At 44.7% G+C, this 24,013-nt stretch overlaps 1 protein-coding gene across 1 annotated transcript in view; it reads right to left on the reverse strand.

Moving 5' to 3' along the window:
- LOC105026649 (protocadherin Fat 3) overlaps positions 1-24,013 on the reverse strand; it is a 159,671-nt gene that overhangs the window by 88,050 nt on the left and 47,608 nt on the right. The window contains exons 20-21 of the mRNA XM_029121213.2: positions 20,965-21,083; positions 20,184-20,382 (exon numbers count right to left, since the gene is read on the reverse strand). Of these exons, the coding sequence (XP_028977046.2) occupies positions 20,184-20,382; positions 20,965-21,083 (318 nt within the window). The remainder of the gene's footprint in view (positions 1-20,183; positions 20,383-20,964; positions 21,084-24,013) is intronic.

Raw genomic sequence — 24,013 nt, forward strand, 5'->3', positions numbered from 1 at the left:
CTGGCGGGTTGGAAGGACTCAGAGGAAGGGGATGGTGACTGAGCTGTAAACTCAGAAATCAAAGGTTTATGTTAGCATAGGTTCTTAAACTTCAGTATAGGCCTTTGTAAAGATATCTGAAAAAGAGAATTAAGCTAAGTGTACAGTACATCATTTTTACAATTCTAATATCACTGAGCTTCCAAAATCCCGGAGCCTCTAACATGAAACATCTAACATCACAGAGCTTCTGATATCACAGAGCCTCTAATATCACAGAGCCTCTAATATCACTGAGCTTCTAATATCACAGAGCCTCTAACATCACTGAGCTTCTAATATCACAGAGCCTCTAACATCACTGAGCTTCTAATATCACAGAGCCTCTAACATCATTGAGCTTGTAATATCACAGAGCCTCTAACATCACTGAGCCTCTAATATCACAGAGCCTCTAATATCACTGAGCTTCTAACATGAAACACCTAAAATCATAGAAGTGCTGACATCCAACATCTAAAATTACTGAGCCTCTAACATTACTGTGCCTCTAACATTACTGTGCCTCTAACATTACTGAGCCTGTAAAATAACTGTGTTGCTTACAGCACTGAGCTTCTATCATCGAACACCTAAAATCACAGTCTCTAACATCAAATATCAGTGAGGCTCTAACATCGAACATCACTGAGCCTCTAACATCAAATAAATGTCTTTCCTCTAGCTGTTGTCCTGTCAATTTAAGCGTGAGTGTACATTATTTATAACTAGGGGTACCTGTAGAAAGTCAGATCTCACCTCCCCCTGTACCCAGAATAATAATAAAAACTGGTCCTTGATTTGTAAATTGTGAAAGGTATTGAGCCGGGGTCCACAAGGGAACAGAATACATTTGTTTTAACAGAAATGCATCAAGACTATGGCCTTGATTAAACGTTATGTCATTTTGCATGTCTGGAGATTGAATAAACATTTTAATACAGTACCAAGGATCAGCACCACAGGCCGGTGTCATACTGACAAATGGAGAATTTGAGAATTATAAAGGACTATGTCTTGAATCCATTAATTGGTAACCCCTACTCCACCCCTTGACATTAAGGTGTGGCACATCAAAGACCCATAAAAAGCTCACTGTGCATTTAAAAAATGTTGTCCCATTCTGATGATGTGCTCTTCTCTTATTCTATGTTTATAAAAAGGGTTTATGGGACAATTCACCTAATGTAGTGGCTTTCCACTGATGAGAACAACGGAAGAAAATAATAGTCTTACACGTACAGCAGTCCGGCAGGGGGTTTCATGTTTTTCAGTGGTGTGCCAATGAGAACTGAGCCGGTCTAATTAATATTATTGCAGAGAATTAGTTCCTGGAGGACGTTTTTGGGCCATCACCAATGGCTATGATCCTTGATTGAACTGGCCTGTTAGTGTTGTGGGAAAGCAATTCAAAAACCCCAATCAAAACCACCTAAAACTTTTTCACCTGACAGACTTTCTCACTTCGTTTGCGAAGCTCTAATTACGCAACAGAGGAAGCTTGTCACGCAGACAATTCCGCCAAAGTGTGCCACACACATTATACCATAAACATCACTAACACACACACTATATCACTATTACACACACATGCTACATTATTAAAACACACATCTAACACACAAACTACATCACTATTACACACACGCTACATCACTATTACACACATGCTACATCACTATCACACACAAGCTACATCACTATCACACACACACATGCAAATTCAATAACACAAACGCTACATCACTATTACACACACACACGCATATTCAATAACACAAACACTACATTACTATTACACACACACGCTACATTACTACTACACAGACATACTATATCACTAATACACACATCTAACACACACGCTACATCACTATTACACAAACACACTACATCACTAACACACACACTACATCACTATTACACATAGACGCTATATCACTATTACACATACACGCTACATTACTAACACACATGCTACATCAATAACACACACACACTACATCACTATTACACACAGACGCTACATCACTACAACACACACGCGCAACATTATTAACACACACTACATCGCTATTACACACACACGCTACATTACTAACACACATGCTACATCACTAACACACACACACACAACATCACTACTACACACAGACGCTACATCACTACTATACACACACGCGACATTACTAACACACACATCTAACACATACGTTACATCACTATTACACAGACACGATACATCACTAACACATAAGCTACATCACTAAAACACACATCTAACACACACGCTACATCACTTTTACACAGACACGCTACATCACTAACACATAAGCTACATCACTAACACACATATCTAACACACACACTACATATTTATTACACAGACACACTACATCACTATTACATACGCTACATTACTACTAAACAGACATACTATATCACTAATACACACATCTAACACACAAGCTACATCACAAACACACACATCTAACACACATGCTACATCACTAAAACACACATCTAACACACACACTACATCACTATTACACAGACACACTACATCACTATTACACACACACTACATCACTATTACACAGACACACTACATCACTATTACACACACTACATCACTATTACACACACACTACATCACTACTACACAGACACACTAAATCACTAACACACACATCTAATGCACATGCTACATCACTAATATACAGACACACTACATCACTAACACACATGTTACATCACTATTACACACATGCAACATCACTAACACACATATCTAACACACACGCTACATCACTATTCCACACACACTACATCCCTAACACATACATCTAACACACACACTACATTACTATTTACAGTGAGGGGGAACAATAATTTGATCGTCTGCTGATTTTGTACATTTGCAAACTGACAAAGAAATTATCATTCTATAATATTAATGATAGGTTTATTTGAACCGTGAGAGACAGAATAACAACAAAAAAATCCAGAAAAACGCATGTCAAAAATGTTATGAATTGATTTGCATTTTAATGAGTGAAATAAGTAATTGATGTCCTCTCAATCTGAAAGATTTCTGGCTCCCGGGTGTCTTTTATACAGGTAACGAGCTGAGATTAGGAGCACACTCTTAAAGGGAGTGCTCTTAATCTCAGCTTGTTACCTGTATAAAAGACACCTGTCCACAGAAGCAATCAATCAGATTCCAAACTCTCCACCATGGCCAAGACCAAAGAGCTGTCCAAGGATGTCAGGGACAGGATTGTAGACCTACACAAGGCTGGAATGGGCTACAAGACCATCACCAAGCAGCTTGGTGAGAAAGTGACAACAATTTTCACAAATGGAAGAAACACAAAAGAACTGCAGATAAGATAAGGAGCACACTCTTAAACCATCACCAAGCAGCTTGGTGAGAAGGTGACAACAGTTGGTGGGATTATTTGCAAATTGGAAGAAACACAAAAGAACTGTCAATCTCCCTCGGTCTGGGGCTCAATGCAAGATCTCACCTCGTGGAGTTGCAATGATCATGAGAACAGTGAGGAATCAGCCCAGAACTACACGGGAGGATCTTGTCAATGATCTCAAGGCAGCTGGGACCATAGTCACCAAGAAAACAATTGGTAACACACTATGCTGTGAAGGACTGAAATCCTTCTCAAGAAAGCACATGTACAGGCCCATCTGAAGTTTGCCAATGAACATCTGAATGATTCAGAGGAGAACTGGGTGAAAGTCTTGTGGTCAGATGAGACCAAAATCGAGCTCTTTGGCTTCAACTCAACTCGTCGTGTTTGGAGGAGGAGGAATGCTGCTGTGGAAAATGCTTGCGATTTATACGAGTAAAAACCTCTCAGAGTCTGGTATAACAGTTGATTATGTCAAGTTTAATTACGTGGATCCATGGGAACAATTGCCTTCACAAAACAGAGTATAAGTACAGAGACCAACAGAGTAGTGTCATAACAATTGTTCTGATTACATGTTATGGCTTCTAGCTCTTTATACTCCTCCTTGTCAGCTGGCAGAATATTATCTCTAATGCTATGAGATAGATACAAAACAAGTCGTCATACTAATAGGAAAACAAGATAGAACCCTATACTGCCATGAAAACCATAGTTCTAGGTCATAGTTACCAGACCTCCTGATCTGAGCTACCCCTAGTGTCCTACACAAAAGGAAGAAGACTGAGGAGACAGAGGCAGCTTTACCTTGGCGCCAACTGAACAGGGTCATTGATAAGATAGGGTTGAGGCCTGGCGACTTGGTTGTGGCCCTAAGCACTTCTAAGAACAGAGCATGCTGACCTAAGTCTTTTTCTATATGTGGCAACCATGAAGAGTCTAAAGCAATTTCAGGCCTAGTCTAAAACAGTCTATTTATTACAATTAATTTCCAGAATAATGGATAGAATAAGAATAGGGTAATAAACTGATCCTTAACACTGCCATGACCCCAAGAACACCATCCACATCATCAAACATGGAAGTAGAAACATTATGCTTTGGGGGGGGGGTTTCTGCTAAGGGGACAGGACAACTTCACTGCATCCAAGGGACGAGGGGCAGGGCCATGTACCGTCAAATCTTGGGTGAGAACCTCCTTCCCTCAGCCAGGGCATTGAAAATGGGTCGTGGATGGGTCCAGCAGTATGACAAAACACACGGCCAAGGCAACAAATGAGTGGTTAAAGAAGAAGCACATTGAGGTCCTGGAGTGGCCTAACCAGTCTCCAGACCTTAATCCCATAGAAAATCTGTGGAGGGAGCTGAAGGTTCGAATTGCCAAATGTCACCCTCAAAACCTTAATGACATGGAGAAGATCTGCAAAGAGGAGTGGGATAAAATCCCTCATGAGATGTGTGCAAACCTGGTGGCCAACTATAAGAAACATCTGACCTCTGTGATTGCCAACAAGGGTTTAGTCAGCAAGTACGAAATCATGCTTTCACTCATTAAAATGCAAATCAATGTATAACATTTTTGATATGCGTTTTTCTGGATTATTTTGTTGTTATTCTGTCTCCCACTGTTAAAACCCACCCAAATAAATCTACCATTAAAATTATAGACTGATCTCAAAGAAAACTATTAGTAACACACTACGCCATCATGGATTAAAATCCTGCAGCGCACGCAAGGTCCCCCTGCTCAAGCCAGCGCATGTCCAGGCCCATCTGAAGTTAACCAATGACCATCTGGATGATCCAGAGGATCACTAGATCACTAACACACACACACGCTAGATCACTAACACACACACACACTAGATCACTAACACACATACGCTAGATCACTAACACACACACTAGATCATTAACACACACACACTAGATCACTAACACACACGCTAGGTCACTAACACACACACACTAGATCACTAACACACACGCTAGGTCACTAACACACACACACTAGATCACTAACACACACACACACTAGATCATTAACACACACACCCTAGATCACTAACACACACCCTAGATCACTAACACACACACTAGATCACTAACACACACACTAGATCACTAACACACACACACTCCATCACTAATTGATGCTACTTTAATCCTTCGTATGTGTAATTCTCACTGTCCAGCACGACTGGCATTTTAACTATTGTACTATTGTGCTTCAAATAACCCATTTAACTGTGTTTTCCCTGACTAAATTAAAGATAGTCTATCTGGACAACATGATAAATTTGGTCTGGGTTGTAACCATGGCATCCCGGCATTTAATTTGGTCTGGGTTGTAACCATGGCATCCCAGCATTTAATTTGGTCTGGGTTGTAACCATGGCATCCCAGCATTTAATTTGGTCTGGGTTGTAACCATGGCATCCCAGCATTTAATTTGGTCTGGGTTGTAACCATGGCATCCCAGCATTTAATTTGGTCTGGGTTGTAACCATGGCATCCTAGCATTTAATTTGGTCTGGGTTGTAACCATGGCATCCCAGCATTTAATTTGGTCTGGGTTGTAACCATGGCATCCCAGCATTTAATTTGGTCTGGGTTGTAACCATGGCATCCCGGCATTTAATTTGGTCTGGGTTGTAACCATGGCATCCCAGCATTTAATTTGGTCTGGGTTGTAACCATGGCATCCCAGCATTTAATTTGGGTCTGGGTTGTAACCATGGCATCCCAGCATTTAATCAGTGCACCTGTGTCACATTGGGGGACATCTAGAACACCTGAGACACACTGGATAGGATAAAAAAAGAGATGGGGGGAAAGAGGGAGGAAGAGAGAGAGAGGGTTGGGGGGTGAGGGGTGAATGGGGGAAGAGAGAGAGGGGGAGGGGGAAGAGAGAGAGGGGGAGAGGGAAAAGAGAGAAGGGGAGAGTGGGGGGAAGAGAGAGAGGGGAAGTGTGGGGGAGTGAGAGAGGGGAAGCGTGGGGTAAAGAGAAGGAGAGAGAGAGAGAGGGAAAGAGATGCAGAAAAAAGCCTCCTAAGCCAGCTGGTCTTGGAGCTCTTTTCACTAAGCCAAACAGACCACACAGAACCCCAGGAGAGCAACACAGTCGGACCACATTGTGATAAACACACATACTCTGCCGGAATACCTCAGTGATCATGTCCTTGACTGTACCGACTCAATGAGCATGTCCTTGACTGAAAAGAGTCAATTAGCATTTCCTTGACTGTAAAGACTCAATGAGCATGTCCTTGACTGTACAGGCTCAATGAGCATGCCTTTGACTATGTACAGTTGTGCTCAAAAGTTGGAGAATTGGTAATATACAGTAGGGAGAACAAGTATTTGATACACTGCCGATTTTGCAGGTTTTCCTGCAATGTAGAGGTACACTTCAACTGTGAGACGGAATCTAAAACAAAAATCCAGATAATCACATTGTCTCATCTCATCTTCATCCGCTTAGCCGTATCGGGTCGCGGGGGCAGCAGCTCTAGCAGGGGACCCCAAACTTTCTCCCGAGCCACATTTGCCAGCTCTGACTGGGGGATCCCGAGGCGTTCCCAGGCCAGTGTCGAAATATAATCTCTCCACCTGATCCTGGGCCTACCCGGAGGTCTCCTCCCAGCTGGACGTGCCTGGAACACCTCCCTAGGGAGACGTCCTGGGGGCATCCTTAGCAGATGCCCGAACCACCTCAACTGGCTCCTTTCGACGCAAAGGAGCAGCGGCTCTACTCCGAGTTCCTCATGGATGGCTGAGCTTCTCACCCTATCCCTAAGGGAGAACCCAGCCACCCTTCTGAGAAAACCCATTTCAGCCGCTTGTACTCGCGAAGTGTGTGTGTTCTTTCGGTCATGACCCAGCCTTCATGACCATAGGTGAGGGTAGGAAGGAAAATTGACCAGTATATCGAGAGCTTTGGCTTCTGGCTCAGCACTCTTTTCGTCACAACGGTGCGGTAAAGCGAATGCAATACCGCCCCTGCTGCTCCGATTCTCTGGCCAATCTCCCGCTCCATTGTCCCCTCACTCACAAACAAGACCCCGAGATACTTGAACTCCTTTATTTGGGGTAATGCCTCATTCCCTACCCGGAGAAGGCACTCCATCGGATTCCTGCTGAGAACCATGGCCTCAGATTTAGAGGTGCTAATCCTCATCCCAACCACTTCACACTCAGCTGCAAACCGGTCCAGTGAGTGCTGAAGGTCACAGACCGTTGATGCCATCAGGACGTCATCATCCACAAAAAGCAGCGATGAGATCCCCAGGACACCGAACTGCAACCCCTCCCCACCCCGACTACGCCTCGATATCCTGTCCATAAAAGTTACAAACAGGAGTGGTGTCAAAGCGCAGCCCTGGCGGAGGCCAACCCCCACCTGGAATGAGTCCGACTTACTACCGAGAACCCGAACACAGCTCTCACTTTGGAAGTACAGGGATTGTATAGCCCTCAAAAGGGACCTCCTCACCCCATACTCCCGCAGCACCTCCCACAGTATCTCCAGGGGGACCCGGTCAAACGCCTTCTCCAGATCCACAAAACACATGTAGACAGGATGGGCATATTCCCAGGCCCCCACCAGGATCCTTGCAAGAGTAAAGAGCTGGTCGGTTGTTCCGCGACCAGGACGGAATCCATTGAATCGCATTGTTCCTCTTCAATCTGAGGTTCGACGAACTGCCGAACCCTCCTTTCCAGTACCTTTGAGTAGACTTTCCCAGGGAGGCTGTGAAGTGTGATACCCCTGTAATTGGGGCACACCCTCTGGTCCCCCCTTTTGAACAGGGGAACCACCACCCCGGTCCACCACTCCTTAGGCACTTTCCCCGACTTCCACGCAATGTTGAAGAGGCCTGTCATCCAAGACCACACCCAAAGCTTTCAACATTTCGGGACGGATCTCATCAATCCCCGGAGCTTTGCCACTGTGGAGTTGTTTGACTACCTCAGTGACCTCTGCCATGGAGATTGACGATGCTTCCCCATCAGCCTCCAGCTCTGCCTCCACTAAAGAGGCCGTGTTAGTGGGATTTAGGAGTTCCTCAAAGTGTTCCTTCCATCGCCCAATTACCTCCTCAGTTGAGGTCAACAGTGTCCCATCCTTACTGTACACAGCTTGGAGAGTTTCCCGTTTTCCCCTCCTGAGGTGGCGGACGGTTTTCCAGAAACACCTTGGTGCCGACCGTAAGTCCTTCTCCATGGCTTCCCCAAACTCCTCCCACACCCGCTGTTTTGCCTCTTTCACAGCAGAGGTCGCAGCCCTTCGGGTCTGTCGGTACACTGCAACTGTCTCCGGAGTCCTCCGGGATAACATATCCCGGAAGGCCTCCTTCTTCAGTCGAACGGCTTCCCTGACCACCGGTGTCCATCAGGGTGTTCGAGGGTAACCGCCCCTTGATGCACCTAAGACCTTTAGGCCACAGCTCCCCGCTGCAGCTTCGGCAATGGAGGTCTCAGACATGCGGTCTCAGATCCGATGACACGATCACAAAATCAATCATTGACCTTCAGCCTAGGGTTCTCTGGTACCACGAACACTTATGAGCATCCTTATGTTCGAACAAGGTGTTCGTTATAGATAATCCATGACTAGCACAGAACTCTAACAACAAACGACCACTCGAGTTCAGATGAGGGAGGCCGTTCCTCCCTATCCCCCTCTCCAGGTGTCTCCATCATTGCCCACGTGTGCGTTGAAGTCCCCCAGCTGAATTATGGAGTCCCCTACTGGAGCCCCATACAGGACTCCATTCAGGGTCTCCAAGAAGGCCAAATACTCTGAACTGCTGTTTGGGGCATATGCACAAACTACAGTCAGAGATTCCCCCCCCACAACCCGTAGGCGTAGGTGACCCTCTCATCCACTGGGGTAAACTCCAACATAGCGGCACTCAGCCGGGGGCTTGTGAGTATCCCAACCCCCGCCCGGCGCCTCACACCCTGGGCAACTCCAGAGAAGAATAAAGTCCATCCCCTATCCAGGAGTACGGTTCCAGAACCGAGACTGTGAGTGGATGTGTGCCCCACCAGATCTAAATGATAGCACTCCACCTCCCTCACAAGTTCCGGCTCCTTCCCCCACAGAGAGATGACGTTCCACGTCCCCAGAGCCAGCCCCTGCCGCCCAGGTCTGGTCCGTCGAGGCCCCTGGCCTTCACTGCCACCCATATGGCAGCGCACCCGACCCCAGTGGTTCCTCCCATGAGTGGTGGGCCCATAGGATGGAGAGGGGGGTGCCACGTTGCTTTTTCGGGCTATGCCCAACCGGGCTCCGTGGCAAACCCAGCCACCAGGCGCTCGCCAGGGAGACCTCCCTCTGGGCCTGGCTCCAGAAGGGGGCCCCGGGCTTCCTCCGGGCAGGGTAACGCCTCCTCTTCCTCGTTTATACATGGAGTATTTTTGAGTATTTTTGATTTTTAAAAACATTGTATGATTTTTTTAATAATGTATTTGCATTTGATTGCATGACATAAGTATTTGATCACCTACCAACCAGTAAGAATTCCGGTTCTCACAGACCTGTTAGTTTTTCTTTAAGAAGCCCTCCTGTTCTCCACTTATTACCTGTATTAACTGCACCTGTTTGAACCCGTTACCTGTATGAAAGACACCTGTCCACACACTCAATCAAACAGACTCCAACCTCTCCACAATGGCCAAGACCAGAGAGCTGTGTAAGGACATCAGGGATAAAATTGTAGACCTGCACAAGGCTGGGATGGGCTACAGGAAAATAGGCAAGCAGCTTGGTGAGAAGGCAACAATTGTTGGCACAATTATAAGAAAATGGAAGAAGTTCAAGTTGATGGTCAGTCTCCCTCGGTCTGGGGCTCCATGCAAGATCTCACCTTGTGGGGAATCAATGATCATGAGGAAGGTGAGGGATCAGCCCAGAACTACACGGCAGGACGTGGTCAATGACCTGAAGAGAGCTGGGACCACAGTCTCAAAGAAAACATTAGTAACACACTACGCCGTCATGGATTAAAATCCTGCAGCGCACGCAAGGTCCCCCTGCTCAAGCCAGCGCATGTCCAGGCCCATCTGAAGTTTGCCAATGACCATCTGGATGATCCAGAGGAGAAATTGGAAAAGGTCATGTGGTCTGATGAGACAAAAATAGAGCTTTTAGGTCTAAACTCCACTGGCTGTGTTTGGGGGAAGAAGAAGTATGAGTACAACCCCAAGAACACTATCCCAAACGTGAAAGCATGGAGGTGGAAACATAATTCTTTGGGGATGCTTTTCTGCAAAGGGGACAGGACGACTGCACCGTTTTGAGGTGAGGATGGATGAGGCCATGTATCGCGAGGGTTTGTCCAACAACCTCCCTCCCTCAGTAAGAGCATTGAAGATGGGTCGTGGCTGGGTCTTCCAGCATGACAACGACCCGAAACACACAGCCAGGGCAACTAAGGAGTGGCTCCGTAAGAAGCATCTCAAGGTCCTGGAGTGGCCTAGCCAGTCTCCAGACCTGAACCCAATAGAAAATCTTTGGAGGGAGCTGAAAGTCCGTATTGCCCAGCGACAGCCCTGAAACCAGAAGGATATGGAGAAGGTCTGTATGGAGGAGTGGGACAAAATCCTGCAGTGTGTGCAAACCTGGTCAAGAACTACAGGAAACGTAAGATCTCTGTAGTTGCAAACAAACGTTTCTGTACCAAATATTAAGTTCTGCTTTTCTGATGTATCAAATACTTATGTCATGCAATAAAATGCTAATTAATTACTTAAAAATCATACAATGTGATTTTCTGGATTTCTGTAAATGGGAAAACCTGCAAAATCAGCAAATACTTGTTCTCCCCACTGTATGTACCATTTGTAAAGAAAACATGAGTGAGCATTTCTTATGGAATTCACATTCAACTGTAGGTCATAACAGAAAGGCACAATCATAAAAATACAAAGAAAAACATTAACGGACCCCTATTCAAAAGTCTGCATACCCTAAGTTCTTAATACTGTGAATTGCCCCCTTTAGCATCAATGACAGCATGCAGTCTTCTGTAATAGTTGTCCATGATGCCCCAAATTCTTGCAGGTGGCATAGCTGCCCTTTCATCTTGGCAAAATGCCTCCAGGTCAAGCAAAGTCTTTAGTCGTCTTGCATGAAACACATGTTTGAGATCTCCCCAGAGTGGCTCGATGAAATTAAGGTCAGGAGACTGTTATGGCCACTCCAGAACCTTCACCTTTTTCAGCTGTAAACATTGGAGGGTCAACTTGGCCTTGTGCTTAAGGTCATTGTCGTGCTGGAAGGTCCAAGAGCGTCCCATGCGCAGCTTTCGTGCAGAATAATACAAATTGTCTGCCAGTATTTTCTGATAACATTCTGCATTCATCTTGCCATCAATTTTCACAAGATTCAATGTGCCTTTAGAGCTCACACACCCCCAAAAAATCAGTGAGCATCCACCATGTTTCAAAGTGGGGATGGAATTCTGTTCACTATAGGCCTTGTTTACCCCTCTCTAAACATAGTGCTTATGGAACATCTATTTTGGTCTCATCACTCCAAAATGTACCAGAAGCTGTGAGGTGTGTCAAGTTGTTGTCTGGCATATAACCAGGCATTTTTATGGCTTGGCACAGTAAAGGCTTCTTCCTGGCAACTCAACCATACAGCAAATGTTTTTTCATACTGTGCTCCTTGAAACAACCACACCATCTTTTTCCAGAGCAGCATGTATTTCTCCTGAGGTTACCTTTGGGTTTTTCTTTGTATCCCCAACAATTGTTCTGGCAACCTGACCTTGGCTTGGCATCAAGAGATCCCAGAATTTTCCACTTCTTAATTTAAGAAGTGATTGAACAGTACTGACTGGCATTTGCAAGGCTTTGGATATCTTTTTATATACTTTTCCATCTTTATCAAGTTCCATTACCTTGTTACACAGGTCTTTTGACAGTTCTTCTCTGCTCCCCATTGCTCAGTGCTTACATGTGAGACCAAACAAACTCATTGACTATTTATACACAGACACTAATTGCAATTTAAAATGCCACAGGTGTGGGAAATTTACCTTTAATAGCCATTTACCTTTAATAGTCACATTGTGTGTCTGTAACAAGGCCAAACATTCAAAGGTATGTAAACTTGTGATCAGGGCGATTTGGGTGATTTCGTTTAAAAAGGAGCAAAACAAGGATGTGATAATAAATGGATTCATATGATCAGTAGCCTTAAATAAAAATGTTTTTGCATGATCAGTCATATTTTCAAAATCAATCCCATAATTTCACAATTTCTGCCACGGTATGCAAACCTATGAGCAAAACTGTATATACTGTGATATTAATCAAAAAAACGTAAGGCCAAAAAAATCCCTTTTCAAAATTTGGGGACATTTTTCTCTCTGTTAAATAGTTAAGACACACACACACTACTGTGCTACTGCTGTAATATTTGTAGCATTGATCACCAATGACAGAGACAGTCATCATCACATGTCTGTCACCTAATTTCATCATCACCACACACCGGGTGTGTTTGGGACTTTACTTTAAGGGCTAAAAATGGCAACACAATGTACAAACCCGATTCCAAAAAGAGTTGGGACACTGTACAAATTGTGAGTAAAAAAGGAATGGAATAATTTACAAATCTCATAAACGTATATTTTATTCACAATAGAATATAGATAACATATCGAATGTTGAAAGTGAGACATTTTGTAATGTCATGCCAAATATTGGCTCATTTTGGATTTCTTGAGAGCTACACATTCCAAAAAAGTTGGGAGAGGTAGCAATAAGAGGCCGGAAAAGTTAAATGTACAGATAAGGAAAAGCTGGAGGACCAATTGGCAACTTATTATGTCAATTGGCAACATGATTGGGTATAAAAAGAGCCTCTCAGAGTGGCAGTGTCTCTCAGATGTCAAGATGGGCAGAGGATCACCAATTCCCCCAATGCTGCAGCGAAAAATAGTGGGGCAAAATCAGGAAGGAGTTTCTCAGAGAAAAATTGCAAAGAGTTTGAAGTTATCATAATCTACAGTGCATAATATCATCCAAAGATTCAGAGAATCTGGAACAATCTCTATGAGTAAGGGTCAAGGCCGGAAAACCATACTGGAAAGGCCCTCAGACGGCACTGGATCACATACAGAGGGTGTGCACACTTATGCAACCAGGTTATTGTAAGGTTTTTATTTTTCATTTTTTCCCCCTTGAATAATTCAGTTTCTTTTTCAATTGAATTGTTCATATTAGTTGTTGTTTCTTCATGGGTTTTTCTGCCTACGTTTTGTATTCAGCAGGTGAAATGCATGCTTGATCGGGTTGAGATCAGGTGATTGACTCGGCCATTGCAGAATATTGCTGGGTTGCTTTTGCAATATGTTTTGGGTCATTGTCCATCTGTAAAGTGAAGTGCTGTCAGATCAACTTTGCTGAATTTGGCTGAATCCGAGCAGACAATATATCCCTATACACTTCAGAATTCATCCGGCTGCTTCTGTCTTCTGTCACATCATCAATAAACATTAGTGACCCAGTGCCATTGGAAGCCATGCATGCCCATGCCATCACACTGCCTTCACCGTGTTTTACAGATGATGTGGTATGCTTCGGATCATGAGCCGTTTCAAGCCTTCTCCATACTTTTTTCTCCATACTTCCCATCATTCTGGTACAGGTTGATCTTAGTTTCATCTGTCCAAAGAATGCTGTTCCAGAAATGGGATGGCTTTTTTAGATGTTTTTTGGCGTTTCTAATCTGGCCTCTCTATTCTTGAGGCTTGCACCTTGTGGCGAACCCACTGTATATGCTCATGTGAAGTCTTCTTTTTATGGTAGACTTGGATAATGATATGCCTACCTCCTAGAGAGTATTCCTCAATGACCGCATGTTGTGGGTTCACATCAACAGCTTCCAAATGTGAATTCCACACCTGGAATCAACACCAGACCTTTCACCTGCTTAATTGATGAAGAAATAACGAAGGAATAGCCCACACCTGTCCATGAAATACCTTTTGAGTCAATTGTCCAATTACTTTTGGTCCCTTGAAAATGAGGGGGCTACATACACTTTAAGCCCATATTCATTATTTAACTGTAACTTGAATATAGTTTGGTAAACAGCCAAAATAACAAAACTTGTGTCAGTGGATAATTATTTCCATACCAGACTGTAGATACTACAACAGTAAAGCCCAGAAGTTCCCATTTGCCCGTTTCCCTGTTCCCTATACCCGGTTCTCTGTATCGTGTTCTCTGCACCCAGTTCTCTATACCCTGTTCCCTATACCCGGTTCTCTGTATCATGTTCTCTGCACCCAGTTCTCTGTACCCTGTTCAGCAAAACGAAGGAGATGATTGTAGATCACAGGAAGCAGCGGCGGGGAGACCACGCCCCCATACACATCAATGGGTCTGCAGTAGAGAGAGTTCACAACATCAGGTTCCTCGGGGGCAACATCAGTGATGACTTGACCTGGTCTCATCACTCTAACATCTTGGTGAAGGACCCAGGAAACGGCTCTTCTTCCTACACCCATCAAGGAGATATGGCATGGAGAGTATCCTGACCGCCTGTGTCACTGCCTGGTATGGCAGGTGCACCGTCCTCGACCGTAAAGCACTTCAGAGGATGATTAAAACAGCAGTGCGCATCACAAGGTCTGACCTACCATCCCTGCAGGATCTCTACACAGAGAGGTGTAGGAGGAGGAGCAAACGGATCATTACAGATCCCAGCCACCCATGCCACGGACTGTTTACCAAGCTGCCATCAGGCAGAAGGTACAGGAGTATTCAGTCCAAAACAAACAGGCTATGCGACAGTTTCTTTCCTCAGGCCGTAAGGCTGCTCAACTCAGGAACCCCTCCTCCCTTCCATCCATAGTCCCATGCACACCTGTCACTTTATATCATGCTCATCTGCCAATCATATCATGCACACCTGTCACTTTTACATTGCACTACGGTACACAGTTGTATAGTTAATATTATTGATGCGTGTTTTTGTATAATGTTATTATTGATTTTTTTATCTTCTCATTTTTATATTATAATTATTGTTGCAATTTGTTATTGCAAATGACAAATAAACCTTTTGACCCTTTGAATCTTGGCTATCTAGTGCCCTTTCCAGTTGGCATGTGCCTGTCCGGCTTGGTGAGTTGCGTCGCACACAGCGATGGCCATGCGCCATCCGTCTTTTTTACGCGAGTCACTCATTCCAAGACATCGTCCGTCTGTTTGAGTCGCCAACTCCGCCCACTTTTTCAGGTTCAGTACATGCCCCTGGGAAGGTCTGTGCACGGTTCTGCCCTGTTCCCTGTTCTCTGTACTCTGTTCTCTTTACCATGCTCCCTCTACCCTGTTCTCTTTACCCGGTACCCTGTTCCCTATAACCGGTTCTCTATGTCCTGTTCTCTATATCTTGTTCCCTGTACCCGGTTCCCTGTTCTCAGTACCCTGTTCTCTTCGCCTGTTCCCTGTGCCCTGTTCTCTGTGCCCTGTTCTCTGTGCCCTGTTCCCTGTGCCCTGTTCTCTGTGCCCTGTTCTCTGTGCCCTGTTCTCTGTACCCTGATCTCTGTGGCATGTTCTCTGTTTTCTGTTCTCCATGCCCTGATCTCTGTGCCATGTTCTCTGTATTCTGTTCTCCATGCCCTGTTCTCTGTGCCCTGTTCTCTGTACCCTGATCTCTGTGCCCTGTTCTCTGTACCCTGTTCTGTGTCCATTTCCCTATACCCTGTTCCCGGTACCCTGTTCTTTGTGCCAGGTTCTCCATACCCTGTTCCCTGTACCTCGTTCTCTGTACCCTGTACACAGTTCCCTATTCTCTTTACCCCATTCTCTGTAACATGGTCATATACAGCAGTTTTTACTAAACCGATAGTCAAAACATTTTTGGGTGACTCGTTCAATTTTATATATCATTCAAACATCTGGCAACAAATATCCACAATCATCGGCCAGTCCTCCAGCTCACAGTGCTCCAGCTCACAGTCCTTCAGGTCACAGTCCTCCAGCTCACAGTCCTCCAGTTCACAGTGCTCCAGCTCACAGTCCTTCAGGTCACATTCCCCCAGCTCACAGTCCTTCAGCTCACAGTCCTCCAGGTCACAGTGCTCCAGCTCACAGTCCTTCAGGTCACAGTCCCCCAGCTCACAGTCCTTCAGCTCACAGTCCTCCAGGTCACAGTCCTCCAGCTCACAGTCCCACAGCTCACTGTCCCACAGCTCACAGTCTTTCAGGTCACAGTCCTCCAGGTCACAGTCCCCCAGCTCACAGTCTTTCAGGTCACAGTCCCCCAGCTCACAGTCCTTCAGGTCACAGTCCTCCAGGTCACAGTCCCCCAGCTCACAGTCCTTCAGGTCACAGCCCTCCAGGTCAAAGTCCCCCAGCTCACAGTCCTTCAGGTCACAGTCCTCCAGCTCACAGTCCTTCAGGTCACAGTCCTTCAGGTCACAGTCCTTCAGGTCACAGTCCTCCAGGTCACAGTCCCCCAGCTCACAGTCCTTCAGGTCACAGTCATCCAGGTCACAGTCCCCCAGCTCACAGTCCTTCAGGTCACAGCCCTCCAGGTCAAAGTCCCCCAGCTCACAGTCCTTCAGGTCACAGTCCTCCAGCTCACAGTCCTTCAGGTCACAGTCCTTCAGGTCACAGTCCTTCAGGTCACAGTCCTCCAGCTCACAGTCCTTCAGGTCACAGTCCTTCAGGTCACAGTCCTCCAGCTCACAGTCCTTCAGGTCACAATCCTCCAGGACACAGTCACCCAGCTCACAGTCCTTCAGGTCATAGTCCCCCAGCTCACAGTCCTTCAGGTCACAGTCCTCCAGGTCACAGTCCTCCAGGTCACAGTCCTCCAGCTCACAGTCCTTCAGGTCATTGCTCCAAACATTGGCAGTTTGTTTTACGCTCACAGAGAAAAGCATTATGAGGACATGTTTAGAGCTGATAAGTGGACACAGGGTGCAATAATTAATGTAGTTAGTTGGTAAAAAAATTGCATGATAGACCAGGGTTTTTTATTATAATAAATACATAGAGCTTTTGCATCCACTGTCTTTGGATATTATTCAGACTCCTTCATTTTCTTGCACATTTTGCTCTGTTATAAACTTAACTTCTAATTGATTAGATTACATTTTCTGGCATCTATCTACACAAAATACCCTATAATGACAAAATAAAAACACAGCCTGTCAAGGCCTGTCAGATTGGATGGGGAGTGTAGGTAAACTGCTGTCTTCATGTCTCCCAAAAATGTTCAACAAGGGTTCAAGCTTGAGCTCTGATGGAGCCACTCAAGGACATTCACAGACCTGTGCCAAACCCACTTCTGCGTTCAGGTGGGCCTTCGCCCTTGAACTGACAAAGAAGAGGGCTGCCAAACAACAGTGACAAAAATCATGAACAAGGCTTATGAAATTCCAGTCCATATGTCTTCCTCAGAATGAGTGTACAGTCATTTGTTATTAATCATCTGGATTCCATATGGAAGACAGCCAACAGTAATCTATCTCTTCCTTTTCTGTTGAGTGCCCCAACTACTCCACTGAAAGATGAATCTTCGCCCCTGTCTTAGGCCCTGTGGGGCTCTGAATCGCTGTTCCCTCTATCCTGTACCCTGACCATGTACTGAAATGTCCCCAATACCCTCTATCCTGTAACCTGACCGTGTACTGAAATGTTCCCTGTTCCCTCTATCCTGTACCCTGACCATGTACTGAAATGTCCCCAGTACCCTCTATCCTGTATCCTGACCATGTATTGAAATGTCCCCAGTACCCTCTATCCTGTACCCTGACCATGTACTGAAATGTTCCCTGTTCCCTCTATCGTGTACCCAGAACATGTACTGAAATGTCCCCAGTACCCTCTATCCTGTACCCTGACCATGTCCTGAAATGTCCCCAGTACCCTCTATCGTGTACCCAGACCATGTACTGAAATGTCCCCAGTACCCTCTATCCTGTACCCTGACCATGTACTGAAATCTCCCCAGTACCCTCTATCCTGTACCCTAACCATGTACTGAAATGTCCCCAGTACCCTCTATCCTGTACCCTGACCATGTACTGAAATGTCCCCAGTACCCTCTATCCTGTACCCTGACCATGTACTGAAATGTCCCCAGTACCCTCTATCCTGTACCCTGACCATGTACTGAAATCTTCCCTGTTCCCTCTATCCTGTACCCAGACCATGTACTGAAATGTCCCCTGTACCCTCTATCCTGTACCCTGACCATGTACTGAAATGTCCCCAGTACCCTCTATCCTGTACCCTGACCATGTACTGAAATGTCCCCAGTACCCTCTATCCTATACCCTGACGATGTACTGAAATGTTCCCAGTACCCTCTATCCTGTACCCTGACCATGTACTGAAATGTCCCCAGTACCCTCTATCCTATACCCTGACGATGTACTGAAATGTTCCCTGTTCCGTCTATCCTGAACCCTGACCATGTACTGAAATGTCCCCAGTACCCTCTATCCTGTACCCTAAGTAATGTAATGTTCTCAGTACACTGTACTCTCTACCCTGTAGCCGGTAGACTCACTGGAATATTGCAACCTTACTAATGAGGGCGAGCTGCTGAGTCTTATTTTCTGAGGGAAAAACCTTCTTTCATCTGATGGTTGTGGAGCTGTACCGTAAAATGGATGAAAGACTCACTGGATCAGAGCCAGATATGTCTCACTAAATCACAATTTGCTCATTACACAGATGGTATAATCATGTATCAACAGGTTTCACCAGGCTTCTCTTGAGGAAGGGGGGTTGCTCAGGACGGAACATAATGATGTCTGGAGGATGAACTAGAATCTAATGCATGGAATCTACAGTGGATACAAAAAGGCTTTTGCTCTGAGATGCAACTAAGAACATTTCAGGAAAATCCTACTGAACTTTATTTGTGATTAATCAGAGTCACTTTAAATGATGGCAGGTGTGTAATGACTTCTATTTAACATGAGTTTGAATGTGATTGGTTAATTCTGAACACAGCCATATCCCCAGTTATAAGAGGGTAAGCAACCTTGTGAAACCAGGTTATTGTAAGGTTTTTATTTAAAATGTTTCCCCCTCAAAGATTTTTGTGTTCTGACATGATTTATCTTTGTCTCATTCTTTTACATCACAAGAACCTGGCATTTTAACAGGGGTGTGTAGACTTTTTATATCCACTGTAAATGAAAGAAATGTTTGACACCATTGCATTTATTCGGTTCCAGATACTTCAAGACCCACTTCCCTAATTAAGGAACCACTAGCCACCAGCGGTCAGGATGCAGACAGACAGACAAATAGACAGAAAGACAGACAGACAAATAGACAGACAGACAAATAGACAGACAGACAAATAGACAAATAGACAGACAGACAAATAGACAGAGACAGACAGACAGACAGAAAAATAGACAGAGAAAGACCTGAATTTAGAAAGCCACTGAGAAGGATAAGTTTAACCTTTCTGATTAGTGCAGACAACCCAGGTAGTGGAGAGTTCTGTTAATCTCTGATCTGATCATGAATCAGCTCATCTGTCGCCTAAGCAAAATGTCATTCCAAGAAGAGGTTCACAAGGTCATCATTTAGATCCCGGAGAGTACCTGGAACTGGGAGGGTCTTAGCGGAGGTTGAATACAAGCCCTGGGGTTAGGGCAGTGAGTGAACTAGAGTAAGGGTTAGACAGGTTACAGATGAAGACGTTCAGGTCTGGTGTCAAGGGTCAGAGGTCACCTGTTTTGGAGTTGATGGAGAAGAAATTCTGCGGGTTGCCGGCAGTGATACGGTATCTAAGGCTACCAGACGTGGCGGTGAAGTCAGGGTCCTGCGCCTGGATACGGATGACGGACAAGTCCTTGGGAGAGTTCTCCATGACGACAGGGTGGTAGATGGGGTCAGACGTCAAGGGGGAGTGGTCATTCACGTCCTCAACCTGCGGGGTGGGCGGAGTCTAACTGTTGTCCAGGTGATGTAAAATTCACTAACGCCCCCAATAACATGAGAACCACAGTTCAGTAAAGGCCAGCAACATGACCTCTCGCAGATGTCAACATGCAAGTAAACAAACCTAAATCAGTGAAATACTGAAGACCTTTTAGGGTTTCAGCAGTTCACTGTGTTTGTCACAGTTCATTGTTCTAATTTAATCTTTCTGACAACAAAATGAATTTAATCTTTGTCCAAACCAGAATCTGACACACTGTGGGACAGTTACAAACACACCCCTGGAGTTGTGTTTGAAAATGCTGTATGATGCTCTGCTTTGATGTGACTACATCACATTAGATGGCTAAAAGCCACAATCCTGAGATTCTACAGACATTTTTTTATTTGATATGCAGTACACGCTAGCAAAGGAAATTGCTTAAAAAGGCCTCATGAGTTTAGTTCAAAAGGTGTCCTTTTTATTATTCAGGTTGATTATAACTGTCTCATTTCTACTGGTGAGAATAAAATATGGACCTGAAAATGATAGAGGGGGAAGTCACACATACGCCGGCCTGTCATCACGCACCTGGATGAAAACCTCCATGGAGGCTGAGAGGGGCGTGAGCCCACGGTCAGTGGCATAGACTGTCAGCCAATAGGAGTCCTTTGTTTCACAGTCCAGGATACCTGTAGTGTAGATCAAACCTGGGACAGAGAGAGGTGGAGGGAGAGGAGCGCAGAGAAGACAGAAGAGAAGAGGAGAAGAAAAAAGAAAGGATTGAGCAGGAGAGAAGTGAAGAGATGTATTAGGATCTACATAATCCCCTGCTTTACATGACAATATATAACAGCCCACAATAAAACACACAATACACAACCATACATGACAATATATAACAGCCCACAATAAAACACACAATACACAACCATACATGACAATATATAACAACCCATAATAAAACACACAATACACAACCATACATGACAATATATAACAACCCATAATAAAACACACAATACACAACCATACATGACAATATATAACAACCCATAATAAAACACACAATACACAACCATACATGACAATATATAACAACCCATAATAAAACACACAATACACAACCATACATGACAATATATAACAACCCATAATAAAACACACAATACACAACCATACATGACAATATATAACAGCCCATAATAAAACACACAATACACAACCATACATGACAATATATAACAACCCATAATAAAACACACAATACACAACCATACATGACAATATAAAACAACCCATAATAAAACACACAATACACAACCATACATGACAATATATAACAACCCATAATAAAACACACAATACACAACCATAAATTACAATACATAAAAACGCATAACAAAACACAGAATACACAACCATAAATTACAATATATAACAACGCCTGCGTATATAAAGTTGTTCTTTTTACTGTTTTCTAAATCTGAGTTTATTACAATAAAAGATCTGATTTAAAAATATGTCCGACATCTGTTTATAAATCAAATCTTACAGCTATCCTGTGGTAGCATGTAGTTCAGGGGTCTATTTAGTTCTGTGAGTCTCCCAGCCTCTGTGATGAACACACTGTTTAGAGGCCTCTGGTTTCATGTCTCATGTGGAGTTGATGGCTGACCAAGCTGAGTGCCAAGTCCCCAAACAGACCTCTGGGAACCCCCAATACATCTCCAGCCCACCATCCATCTCCCCTCCACTCTGATCCAGGATCAGGCTGTCTGTCTCCCCTCCACTCTGAACCAGGATCAGGCCGTCTGTCTCCCCTCCACTCTGATCCAGGATCAGGCCGTCCATCTCCCCTCCACTCTTAACCAGGATCAGGCCGTCCGTCTCCCCTCCACTCTGATCCAGGATCAGTCTGTCCATCTCTCCTTCACTCTGATCCAGGATCAGGCCGCCTGTCTCCCCTCCACTCTGATCCAGGATCAGGCCGTCTGTCTCCCCTCCACTCTGATCAGATGTGAAACTGGGCCAGGATCAGTGCTCCTCCTCAGATGAAAACGATGACAGGACCCTGGAGGAGCTGCCAACTGGAGATGTCACCTGCTGTCAGTTCACAGCTGAGTGTGTGTGTGGTTCTGTGTGTGTTTGTGCGTGTGTGTCACCAGCAGTGTGAGAACTGACTCAGCATTTCATTGGCCAATGTCACACTGACAGAGTTATCACACAACTCGCAGCCAATTGAACCTTTCTGACAACACACAAACACACACATATATACACACACACACACACACATGCATACTGCTTGACCTTCAGGTCTTTAGCATCACCAGAGATAATCAACAGTGACAAACCTGCTACCTCTGCTGTTGACTGTCTCACTCTCTCTCTTAATACCTCACACACACACACACACACACCCACACACACACACACGGACACACACCCCACACTGGCTGGTGGGAATGTGATGGCCTGCAGGAAACCAAGTGGCTGACAGTTAAGGTCGCCCTGGTGTCACAGCCCAGACAGAGAGAGTGTGTGTGTGTGTGTGAGAGTGTGTGTGTGTGTGTGTGAGAGTGTGTGTGTGTGTGTGTGTGTGTGTGTGTGAGAGTGTGTGTGTGTGTGTGTGTGTGTGTGCATCTAGGCCCTCTGGGGTTGATGCTGACACACTTGAGTGAAACAACAAGTGTTAGGAGCCATGGAAATGGGGGAGGGAGAAAGGGTTGAAGGGGGGCGGTTAAGGAGGGGGGAGAGGGTTGATGCGGGGGAGGGTTGAGGAGGAGGGAGAAGAGAGAGGAGTAGGGGGAAGAGAGAGGAAGGAGGAGGGAGATGAGAGAGGAGGAGGAGGGAGATGAGAGAGGAGGAGGAGGGAGATGAGAGAGGAGGAGGAGGGAGATGAGAGAGGAGGAGGAGGGAGATGAGAGAGGAGGAGGTGGGAGATGAGAGAGGAGGAGGAGGGAGATGAGAGAGGAGGAGGTGGGAGATGAGAGAGGAGGAGGAGGGAGATGCCATTTCTGAAAAGTATTTGTACTTCTTTATTCAGGATGCAGCATGCAACTGGAATTAACTACCAGAAGATTTGAAATGTACCCCAAACACTTGTCTTTTCACGTGCCTATGACTGACTCTTTAGTCTTACAGCTTTTATATCTTCCTCATGGAATCTACTATGCAATCTACCACTTTAGTATATGTTTTAATTATATTAAGTTTCTATTTAAATTTTCTTATTCTATGTAAAGCACATTGAATTGCCTAGTGGATGTATCTTTAAATTCTAGTATTTGTTTTTATTCTATTGCATTTTTATGTTTATTTTTCTTTGTAAAGCACATTGAATTGTTCCTATGTATAAATTGTGCTACTGTATATAAATAAACCTGCTTGCTTGCTTGCAGGAATTCATGTTTTTTCTTTGAGAAATTTCACCTCAAATAAGGGTCAAACCTCTTTCATATTTTGAGTGTAAGATCAAGTTGAGGAACAACAACTACATTTTTCAATTCCCTTTTTGGTTTAACAATTCTAGAAGACACAGTATTTACCTTAGATAATAATGACCCACAAACACTTTCAAATCCCAACTCCTCCATTCTGGGGCCCAATTTAAGTCATTTTAATTAAGTGGTTTACA

The sequence above is a fragment of the Esox lucius genome, chromosome 7 (genome assembly GCF_011004845.1).
Source record: "Esox lucius isolate fEsoLuc1 chromosome 7, fEsoLuc1.pri, whole genome shotgun sequence".
NCBI classification, from domain to species: domain Eukaryota; kingdom Metazoa; phylum Chordata; class Actinopteri; order Esociformes; family Esocidae; genus Esox; species Esox lucius.